Source organism: Melanostigma gelatinosum (assembly GCF_949748355.1).
Source record: "Melanostigma gelatinosum genome assembly, chromosome: 15".
NCBI lineage: Eukaryota > Metazoa > Chordata > Actinopteri > Perciformes > Zoarcidae > Melanostigma > Melanostigma gelatinosum.
In genome coordinates this window covers 8,217,378-8,229,446 of record NC_136648.1, presented here as the reverse complement: position 1 = coordinate 8,229,446, position 12,069 = coordinate 8,217,378, and the positions used below count along the sequence as shown (strand labels likewise).

At 41.4% G+C, this 12,069-nt stretch overlaps 1 protein-coding gene across 5 annotated transcripts; it reads right to left on the bottom strand.

Annotated features, from left to right (window-relative positions):
- Positions 1-254: 254 nt before the first annotated feature.
- Positions 255-12,069, bottom strand: ranbp3b (RAN binding protein 3b; the record flags this gene model as incomplete). Of its 5 annotated transcripts, XM_079284254.1 has the most annotated exons (17): positions 255-1,434; positions 1,649-1,844; positions 2,485-2,627; positions 2,967-3,087; positions 3,172-3,296; positions 4,289-4,385; positions 4,492-4,567; positions 4,658-4,752; positions 5,475-5,573; positions 5,818-5,927; positions 6,158-6,250; positions 6,455-6,520; positions 9,437-9,508; positions 9,618-9,695; positions 9,784-9,820; positions 9,977-10,032; positions 12,026-12,069. In XM_079284254.1, 17 exons carry the CDS (start codon positions 12,045-12,047, stop codon positions 1,391-1,393), a joined length of 1,530 nt encoding a protein of 509 aa, XP_079140380.1. In that variant the 3' UTR covers positions 255-1,390. The 5 variants fall into 5 exon arrangements, with proteins under 5 accessions (XP_079140380.1, XP_079140382.1, XP_079140381.1 ...); XM_079284256.1 differs by lacking the exon at positions 6,158-6,250; XM_079284255.1 differs by lacking the exon at positions 9,437-9,508.

Sequence of the window (12,069 nt, the reverse complement as noted above, 5' to 3'; positions counted from 1 at the left end):
GGATGTATACGATTATGCTGTTACGGTCTTGATGCACTCCAGAAGCAGGTTTTGGTGTTCCTGCCCCATGGAGCTGATCCAACACATAAATACAAAACAGATGGACCACTCTCCCTTTGGCTGTTCATCGTAAATACATCTACAGGAGACAATGTCAAGTATACCACTCGGATGTTGTGCTCTGAAACGTGGATTTAAGCAAGTTCGGATCTTTCACAGAAAATCAGGTTTCGGAAAGGAAAAAAATCCCAACGGTCAGTCCAAAATGGTTTATTTTGTAAAGGGGGTAGTTGGAGATGAGAAAACAAGGTGCGCTACTAAATGATATATTAAAATGTACATGACATTCAAAGGGTATTAGAGTTATCACTCAGATCTTCCACACATGAACTTAAGTCTTCATTCCAAATGACAGTGGATAAAAAATGCTTGTATATCTTAATAAAAATATGAACACAGTAAACCCGTGGGATGCTTAAAAGGACAAAAAAAGAAATAACAGTTACATGCAGAATGTAGACTGATGAGTCAATTTTCAATATTTGGAAAATACAAAAAAAAACAAAAAACAAGAATGCCTCACACAAATTTAGAGAAAAATTTAGGGTGAATTCTTCAGCTGTTTCATCTTCACATCATTAACTCACATTAGCAGAAACTGCATTGTTTCAGTCTTTTATTCTGTATGATATAGGTCAATAGGAAATATAAGAAACTATTAATGACAACTTGAGTGGTCTTGACTAGCCGTTACAAACAGCACGTGTGTTGAGATGCCTGATGAAAATGATCCAAAATAAATTACATTTGCCAAAACCTAATGCACACACTGGTTGTGATGGAAGGGATGAGGGGGGGGGGTGGAAAGAGAGACAGGAGGATGGTTGGACTCAATGTAGCACAACTGACTGAGGACTAGTCAAATACACTGTGAATGAAGCTCCTCTGGATGTGTGGCGTCCAGAGGCTGTAGAGTGAGTAAAAAGGTCCCAAAGTAGAAACTGCAGTCTTAACATGTGCCATACCTTAAAATGTAGAGGAAAACACCCTTACACTCATCAATATGATGAGCAGAAAAGTCCCAAACCAAAGCTTTGAAGTCTTTATTTTTGCTATCGGGGAGAGGAAAGAAATACTCGAAAACAAAAATAAAACACAAAACAGGAGAGGGAGGGAAGAAACGACTCCAGATATTACGTTGAATGCAGAGAAGATGAACTGCACGAGTTGGGTGAGACACTCCGGCACAAGGGGTTATTTCCTGGAGCTAGACTTCTAATATCCAAAAGTACTGGTCTGGAGGACCCATGTTGGTCAAGGGGTGTCCATGGAGATGCCTACAGCAAAATGCCTCAACGGCAGCATGTCAGCAGGCTGTCCAAGAGTGACGCTATGTGCTTCCTGCTGCCTGGCTCTCTCCTCCCTCCGAATTACCTGCAGAAAGAAAAGTGACAAGCAGCTCGTCAAGGGCTTTGTAAGCGAGTGGTCTGAATATTAACATCACAAAATAAACTGCTGCTATGGTACAAACAAGCAAAACGCAGCAATCAAACCCACAAACACTCCAAATCATGACATTCATTTGATTTAAGAGCAAGTAAACCAATGGAGTGTTGAAACGTGCACACGAACAACAAAAATGACTGACTCGTAGCAGGAGTGGAGGCTGAAGCTGAGGCGGAGGCGTTGTCTTCCTCGTCGCTGTCATCCTCGTTGGACTGTGGTACCTCGGCATCGGGGATGGTTGTTGTTGGGGTCTCGGGCTCCTGATCCGCCCTGCTCTTCAGGGCTAAGATACGATGATGCAACGCTGCAGCCAGCTGACCTACGTCCTTAGAGCTACCCTAGAGAGTCGCGACACAGAGGGAGAGACTACTCAGCACAACTGAAAGGAAGAAAAACTCTAATAAAAACATATGCACAATGCATGCCGGTTTGCTTTGTGGCCGACTTGCTCCGACGTCATGCACACATGGGTAACAATGTCAGGCGCAGGAAAATCAGATGGATTAAATAAGACTTCAGGTCACAGGAGGTCCGAGACTGACGGGAACCTGGCTCCATCGTTAACATCCTGGGTCAAGCTGCAATTGACAACCGGACCGCATGACAGCGCAGGACACCAGTGAGACGAGAGGCGGTGGACTCTGTGCGTACATCGATGCTCAAACATCGCCATCAAAGTTGATGAGCAATGAACAACAAAGATACCAGTCATATCTGCCCGTTTTCATTGCTGCCATTTATATTGCATTTTGTTGCAGAATTACAATAACTGAACCTTCGAAAAGAGAAACATTTAAATGGGGGCCTGTCTTTGAATCAAGCCATTTCAACAAAAAGGTTACTTTCACTCGAAAAGCCACGACGAATATATCTCTCTATCTATCTATCTATCTATATATATAAATATAAATATAAATATAAATCTTCCCCAAGCTTGGAAACAAACGGCACAACTGTAGTATGTTTGACGATTCACACCGATATTAGGAAGACCTTGACCCCCTGGTCCTCTGTGTCCATGGCAGTGATTCGTACACTCTTCTCGCTGGCTTTGTCCACCTGCATCTGGGGCCAAAGTTTAGTGTTGAGGATCAACCGGAGGCTGCCCTGGGTCCTCATCACTGGAAGAATTTAAAAAGAAACACAGAAAAGCTATGAAGTACAGACCCAAGCAGCTGTTCTTGTTGCGTCTATGGTGTTCCACCTGACTCTCTGTAGTGCTGAGAGTTCTTGTGATGAAAGATAAACGTGTCCTCATTATAAAATTTAAAAAAACAATGCTTCAGGCGTGGATGAACAAAAAGGGTGTTTTTCATTATCAATGTCTTTCTTTGCTGATAAAACACATCTTACTCTTTATTCCACCATCACACATGCAGTGCAGCGTGTGTTGCACATTCTTAACGGTCAGATGTTTATTTACTTTTTTAACCCCAAGAAGTGTCTGAAGGTGCGTTTACCTAGACGAGACTGTAGCGTGCCGTCCTCCGTTGATGCCATGTCGTTGAGCCTCAGCAAACCTCGACCTCTTTCTATCCACGACTGAGCAGTCTTCTCGAAAACATATAACTTGCACTGCATCTGAAGTGACAGAGTAACACACAACAAGAATTGTATCGCTTTCTGCCACATGTATTGACTGCATGTGTTGAATCAATCCGCTACCTGTAAAACGTTGCTTTCTGATTCCTCTCCAGTTTTGACGTCGACTTTCTCTAAGATGCACTTCTTGGCTGTGGCTTTGGTGTAAGCTGCTGCAGACTCCTCCAAAGACTCTGACACGCTATTCACTGGTGAGATAAAGTACAGGGGTGAGACATCTGTACCTAGCTGGAGCGAACGTTCGGTTTCCGAGATTTTTATCAAAAACACAGATGCGTCGGATAAAGAGAGTCTCCTCTCACTCCCATGTCATCTTGCAGTGACACAAGAACAACATTCTGCAAAATGTTGGACGATCTAGTGCTGACGGGTGACAATGAAGGACTCGGGCTGCCTGACACTCTGTCACTTAACACTGGAGCTGTACAGGTCACACTTTGGAAAGAGTCATTTCAGCTCATATTATAATTGCCTGCGCAACGCAGCAGCTATGAGCCGAAAAAACAGTCACGGCAACATACTCTCAAACATGCCACTAGGCGATGTAGCCTTTTATGTTTAGGCCTCACAATAAGTGACGACTGTCAATTTGTGTAAACACGTTGACCGTAGTTGTAAAGTAAGAGTCCATGATTGAAAAATATCTCTAAATTCTAAAAGAAATTCTAAAATTCTCTAAATAATAACAACAATCAGTATATGGCCATCAAACCAGGTCATGCAGTATTCATTCCTGCATGTGTAATGATGTATTATTTTTCCCTAAAACAATCAGATGATATTTTCTGGTGCTCTGAATTAATTTCCCTTCACACTTTATACAGATGTGAAAAGAAATCTCTGCAGCACCTTATTCCAGTATTTATGTGCTGGGGAGTGTAGCTGAAGTTGCAACTGCTAAAAACGGCTATAATGTAACAGGAAATGGGCGGGATGCATCACTCGCGGTTTGAAATGTGGACCTCAAATCAAAGATGTGGTATTTATTACACCCGGAGCTCTTTATGGAGTGCTCATCAAAACACTACCTCCCAACTGAATTTGAAGTGGAAACAAAGAGATAACATGATGAATAGATTTCTGTGAATGTTTCTAGGATTATAGAGTCTTTCTTGAATCTATCAGTAGACAAGTTAAACATCAAACATGTGAGATAATGAATGAGGTTTGTGTTTCGTACCCTTCTCTGGGGTGGCTTCCTGTGATGAGGGCTCTGAAGCAGGGGCAGCTGAAACTTCTTTATTTTCCTCATTGGAGGACTCGCCCTTTGGGGGACTCTGAAAGCACAACAAAGCAGATCATTGGAACTTGTTCAAACCTCAATCACCACAGGTCTTTTAAAAGATGTCCGGCTCACTTATACAACAGGTCGCACGAACTCACCAGAACTCGTTCAGACATGTTCTGCCCAAAAACAAATTTTGCCCCACTGTCTGTACTGTTTGTGGCATCGTTTGAACTGAAAGAAGAAGAAAGTGAGTTGATGGAAGTTAAATATAGATGACGAGGAGTTGCTAAAAACACTCAAAGGAGAACACATTTTCATTACCTTGGGGTAGAGATGTATTGTAAGAAATAATTAGTGGCCTCTGAGTCCAGTGTCACGCCATCCTTTGACTTGCCTTCTTTACTGTTCTCTTCCAACTAGAGAAAAAAAAAAACGTGTTGCATTTGGAGTTACGCTTAAAGAAATGTGTGATGTGCAACGTGTGAGAAAGACCAGAAATGTTCACATTCCCGCCACGACGGTTCCAGACTGAGCACAAAATGATACAAAAATATATTGGACAAAACACCACAGGAAAGGCACCTGTTACCAGGAGCTGGAACCACAAAACACTACAGGAGACGGTCACAGGCAGGGCAGCGACACTCTTAACGTAGTGTTATTATAGAAATGCTTAAAGGACCAGGCAGGAGGACTCGGGGGGGATTTATTGGCAGAAACGGAAAAATAATTAATAAATGTGTTTTCTTGAGTGTATTATCACCTGAAACTAAGAATTGCTGTGTTTTTTTTTAGCTTTGAATGAATCGCTCATTTAAACAGAGAGCTTTGACACATTGCCTTTTCCGGCTTTTTGAAGTACAAGCAAGAATTTAAATTACTGAAGAGCATATGGACGAAACTCCAACTATGCATTGCACTGAAAAAACAAAAAACCTTAACATTGAATCCTAAGACATCCTTAAGAAGCCACAAATATAAACATAATATGTTGACTATAACAAGGCAACTCATTATTTGGAGTATCTACCCTCCTGCGTCTGCCACATTTAAATCTGTTTTTGTTCGTCACACAGTCTCACCTCAGTTTGTGTCACTGTGTGTTGAACAGGTGTAAGAAAAGTGGAAAACAACCCACCTTTGCTCTGTCTTTGATATTCTGACCAAACACAAAAGATATTGCTACATCCGTCTCCTTCTCGTCTTTGTTACCACTTGCTTCCTCATTTTCATGTTTCTGAAACGGGAACAAATTTAAAAAGCTCAACCGTATTATTTGTCTGTATTTTTATCTCTACAATGTCAGTTCTAAAACAATGCAACATTGTTCAGAGTATGAAAATAACCACAAATCTTCTGCAGCTGACGTGCAGTGTAATGCTTTCCTTAACGTTCTGTCCAGTGCCTTAAACAAAGCCTGTGCTGAACCGTTCATCAATAACAACCCTTGATTATGAAAGGGAGCTTCAGCCACTCCTCACCTGTGACCTGGACAGAGAGGCTGAGTGCTCTGTGTTGTTCAAGAAGAGTGACGGTGTCGCAGCGTCCCCATCCGACGACTTTTTCACACCGTTAGTTCCACAAATGGAATCTAAATGAAAAAACAGAGAGGACAAAAGAACTCACTTTTTCTTTTTTAACTTTCCCAAATGATATTCAGCCTGTAAGGCACATGCCAAAAACACAGTATGCACTTGCACTATGCAAGTTATCAACATTCAAAAGTTTAATGAATTATCAGACAAAGAAGATTTTAATGATATTTGAGAATGTTTTGTAAGTATCAACTAATGAGTGCAGGTGACTCCAAGCTGCACTCACTGGACTCTATATGTGATTTAGAGGGCGGTGCCTGAAGAACTGCAGGGCGGAGGACACTGCGTTGCTGCTCCTTGGGTTTCTGACTTGGGACGCCTGCAACAGAGCCAACTTGTCTCATACTTTTTGAACACAATGAGAAGTTCTGGGTCTACATGTTCAAGTCTAGATCTACCATTTCCATTTCTAAGAGGGGTCATATAAAAGGGTGCAAGTCCGGGTTCAAGTCTTTTTTTTTTTTCCAGCAAGTCAGTGTGAGAAAATGCTACACGATGAAGGCTCAAAACCTCAAACACCAACCTGAACTTGGTGCCTGTCCATGTATGAGAGTTGGTGGCTTTAAACGGAATCCCACAGGCTTCTCCTCTGGTGAGACGGAGCACAAGAGAAGACATTTAAAAAAAGATCGTATACAACTTATTAACTGCATGTTCCTTCTGTTTTCTAACCTCATGGCCCGTTACCACAACAGCCCTTGTAAAGCCGTGAGAGCTGTGTTGCAATCAACTCCTGTGCAGTAACGTGGTGGGCTCTAGGATCTCTCATCTATTTCTCTCCATCTCAGTGGCTTTATTCGTTTGACATGACTTTGCTCTAATTACTGTTAAAGCTGAAAGCATTCGGAAAAACGCCATCCTGCCATACCTACTGTAGTTCTCTATGCGTGCGTTTGATTTGTGTTCATCTTTTCTTTCACTTCCAAATAAGTACTCTATGCAATATTCTGAAGAAGGTTATTAAGTATGCCTTGTTTATTCGCTCGAGTGGATACCCCGTCCCCTCTGTAAAGCCCTGCCAACTCTAAACACTTGGTGGCTGTTGACAAGAATTAAAACAATCAAAACAAAGCAAAACATGTACAAGACATTAACAGAAAATGTACCATTCTTAAATCATAAAAAAAAAAAAACACACACATACATTGCAAGTCCCACTGCAGTCATAATTACAGAAATAGTCTGACTTATAGACATTGCATGTTGTATTGTATTCAGACCGATTGACAGTCTGAACAAAGCCAGGTATTTTAGTTATTTCTGGTATGTGTACTCAAACCTGGCTAATGAAGCTGATCCTGATAATTTCACCAACAGTGTGATTTTAGTTTTGCATTACTCCCTCCAAAGAAATGCACATAGTCAACTATAACAACTATTCTGTCAGAGATGTGAACAGCATGCTACCAACTGCAGTCTGATAAATACTGTATGTCTGAACCACAGGGATCCCAAACCTCAGCAAATGGTCTGCACAAGCATGGAGCGGAGACCTGAACCAATCCTGTACATGAACATTTAACCCAAGCTGCCGATTTGCACTGCCAAATTTGAGACACAATCTCAAAGTTAAATTTTATTCCTTTTTTTAAAGACGGGACAGCCGGTCTCTCAAATACATAATAACTAATAAAAAGGACAGACATTATATATATACGGTCTATACAGAATAAGGCACATCAGCACATCAGCACATCTTGTACTCCCTCGTAAACTATTCCACTGACAAGTACAGTGGTACACAAACAGCAGCCAATTCCCAGCCCATGACACTACGACTATAATAATAAACCCTGTGATATTTCAAGCTCAACTTTTTTCAATATTGGAGTCATCATTTTTGGTGGTAAACTCAGAACTTTTTTCCGAGGTGAACTTGGCCGTTCAGTCAGTCATAATTCAGAAGATAACTGCATTATGTACCAGCTAAAGCCGACACAAATGCTTCAGAGCTTTGACCACTGCCATGGTAATAGACTAGGATTGTTGTTGTTTTTTTAACCCCAAAAATCCCAAATAGCACATGAAATAAGGACTAATCCCACATTATTAACTATGCATCAGCATTAATTATTATGAGTTATCCTCATACGGACGGCACCGTTTCTTGTGTATGTTTGCTGCTGAAACGCAGCGGTGGTGATCGACGGTCTAAACAAAGCCAGGTATTTTATATTAGGCCTATATGTTGGCATCTGTTTATCAATATGTTTATAGGCCTAAATATGATCAAATTAATTGTATGGGCTATCGCTGTAATTAGTTTGATGTGGTCATCTTCGTTTCAATAATAATAAAAAAAGACAATCCTCGAAGTCCAATGTTTGTCCTCATCTCACATTAGACAATAAAAGCAAAATAAAGTACAATATAAGTAAATAATGACTGCAAGTTTGAAGAAAGTCTTTCCCCCTCCCACCGCCATTTTAATGCATAGGTGTACTGGGGATCAAGGATGCGCAACGGCAGCAGGGTTTTTTACTCAGCCACAAACTGTCAAAAGAGAAAAAAACTTTTTCCTAGAAGCTGTTCATCTGACTGAGATCTGTTTCTCTTACAGACTGAGTGAAGGGTAGTAAGCAGAGAGGGGGGGGGGGGGTTCTCTACCCTCCCTCTCTTTTCAGGACAGCCCAAGTACCAGCATGGTCGTAGGTCTTTCTACGGTAAGTCACAATGGTCCTACAATGAAGAAGCCTCCTCTGAATAGTAGAGGATTTTGAGAAGCTCCTCTCTAGTAGCAAGTTATATTTCATGGCATACTGACAATGAGCTTATCAGACAAATGCAACAAACAGGCTTCACCCTTCCCTTTTAGATATATTGCATGTTCTTTTTGCAACACATGATGCAAACCATTTGTGCAGTCACAGACAAAAAGGAAGGAGGACGCTAAAGGAAGGTAAAGGCAACGACCTGAACTGATACAGAGATGTCCAACTTGACTGTACTGATCTCGCACAGTAAGTTTCTTCCATTTCAGTCATTCTATAAGATAAATACTACATGTAAAAGACCCAATTTAGAGTAAATTTCTAGTTCTACATTCAAATATAATTTAAGCTCCTCCCAGAACAGATCCACTTATGCCTGGTCAAATTGGCTGTCTATGGAAGTTGTGCTTTCTGTACTACACGTTTCCCTCAACCCATGAATAACGCCAGACCTCCACAGCAGATACTTGAAGGGATACCTCTAAAATTGCCACATGCAAGATAACTAAAGCGGTTCAGAGTGAATAGAGTGCATTTGCAGGCAGGGAATACGCACAACTTCACTGACATCTAATTTACAACTATTGATGTCACAATGTTAGAAACTATAAACATATGGCCAAAGACTTTTTCTGGCATGTTTTGGAGATTATCGTTTAGCAAATCATTCATTGTGTTTGTTGCCTTAAACTGTTGGGGGAAAAAACCCATGCTTAACCTCTGAAACTAATATTTCTTACTGCAGGGGGGCTTTAATCTGTGAAATGAAACTAATGGTGGTCTAGATGCCTCACCTGGCTCAGAGTCAGAGTTCCCAGTTGGAGACTGGCAGAAACTTGAGGGCATGAATACATTGTTCTTGGGAACTGCAAAGTAGCGAACAAGCATTGCACTCAGCATACAAATCAATGTGTACACCACAAGCAAAAAAACAAGAAAAAACAAATGTTCTGCTTAGTCACCACATGCCCTTACCAGAATGTGGGGGTGGGAACGATGACGTCCTTTCCCTTTTCACAGGGGGGCAATAGCTTCCCTCGTCTTTATCCGAGTCTGAAAATGGAAACAAAATATTAATATCAATAAATATGAGAAAGATAATATTAACAAAGATGGAGGCCAGTTTGGACATGAGACTTACCTTCCCCATCCTCTGCACTCGAGCCCTCCGCAGATCGCTGCAAAAAAAGTGAAAGATTTGAGTTTAACAACTCTTCTGCATTGTGTGCTTTACAAGAATGCTGTCCACTGAATGTCAGTATAAATAAAGTCCACATGTGTAATAAATATGGTGTCAGCCTCAATATATACTTGAACAACATAGAGACACTTACCTTCTGTGCTTTATCTTTTTGGAAAACAAACACAGGTGGCGCTATGGCAGGCTTGTCTGTTAAGAGAAGATGTAGGCTAGTCATCCAAGCACCAACATAAACAACCCTGTCTGTTTGATTCTTCTTCATGGTATAGAGAACAATATAGCCAATGCTATTGCCTACTTGTTCCCTGGCCTGGATTTTCGAAGGTTGTGTGCATTGGTACTAATCAGCATAATTATCTCGCACTAAGTCAAACACCAAAATTCAATGCACAGTAATACATACTAAATGAATTAACTTATGATACTAAAAGCCATCCAAAATATGGGGAGGTGCACTTAGACATCTTATTCGACATCGACTTAGACAAAAGTTTTGGTTCATAAACTTACAGCGTCTGCCTTTTACTGAGAGTGGTAAAACAAAACTGTTCAGTTTATTTAAATGGCAGATTTAGCTGGGTCACAAAAAAAGTGTAAAAGAGGAAGTGACTATGGTGACTTGAAAAACAGAAATCTATAATGCTGAACAATGTCGAATTTCAGTCAATGTTAGTCAAAAGAAAGTAACTCTTAATCATACCTACAGGTAGTCATGCAATCATTTTAGGAGTAGGCCTACCAGTAAGAGTACATCACATTATGTTGACCGAAACTAAACATTCATCAAATACCAAACGATATCGACCAATGTACGAAACATTAGCATAAATACCAATGTATCACAAAGTCATCAGTCATTCCACAAGGCCGATCAGCAACTGTAGCTACTTTTGTAGATCAAAAAGGGGATTTCATTCAGCTCACCACCAACGATTCTGTTGCAGCTATAAAGCCACCATCATAACTAACCAAGAATAGCAATGGCAACGTAATCATCCGATGTCACCTCAGGCCACTTAACAAGTCTACCTTCACACTGTAACCTCTGTAAAGATGTCTAATCCTATAACGTTAGCAGACAAAGGTTTTGCTCTGTCTGGGTCGGGCCTGTAACACTGAGCAGGTGCAGCATCGTCGTGAGCCTTGTTGGGGTATAAATGCATGCGGTAATAGAGCCATATAGCCAAGGATTGTCTACTGGACCAACATTCACCATCACAACCAATCGTGGCTAATACTAGCCGTCCATGTATGAAACACGTTTAATCGCGTGTGACCTATATTAACGTCCAGCTTTGTATCTTACTGGGGCTCGCAGTCAGCTAACGTTATCTTACTTTACGAATGTAAGAATTCAGTCATGCAACACTGATATTCACGGTAGGTATTCAAGCAGCCCGCAGAAGCTCCCGGCTTGTATTAACCAGCTAGCATTTACGCTATCTGACCCGTCCCAGCAAATAGTCGGCACCACCGGATGTTCCCCAAAGCCCCGAGCGTTGCATAGCTCACTGGCTAGTTATTAGCTAATGCGCTCCATCCCGCATGAGTCATCTCGTCTGACAAGCAATGTCACCAAGAAGCTCACTAAATGCCCCCATAGTCAACACATCAACGTAATGAAGAGCAGATATGACCGGAATATATTAGAGTATAAAAGGAAGCAACTATTACGCCAAAGCAAGTCTCTAAGCTAACGTTTTTCTCTCTACGCGCCCAAATGAACGCAAAGCAGTCCTGGAATTGAGCGCTAACTGCATTAACCAAGGAAAAACCCCGAGCTATTAACTATCAGTAGAAATATGACCATAATAACTTTGGCCCATCACGCATTGATTTATTTCCGGATTCGATGTTTTAGCTCAGCACAAATGGCAAAACATACTGCCTATAAATAGCCGGGTGCTAGCGTTAGGAGGTAAGCCAGCTAGTAGCAGGCATCGTTCGAGGGCGTTCCGAGGCATTCCAGGTATTACCCATAGCCCCGCAGTTAGCATTGTTAGCCTGCTTGCTAAACGTTGTAGTCTTGTAAACGACCGCCAAAGCTATAACTCACAATAACTCGCAATTAACATGCAGCCGAGCGGCGTCATTTCAGTTATCAAATATGTAAACAATGTACGGGCATCGTTGATAGCGGTCCAGTAGCTGTATTGTTTTTATCACACTGCCACTTACTCACCTTCGTTTGCCAAGTCCGCCATTTTACTTCGACGCTCACACACC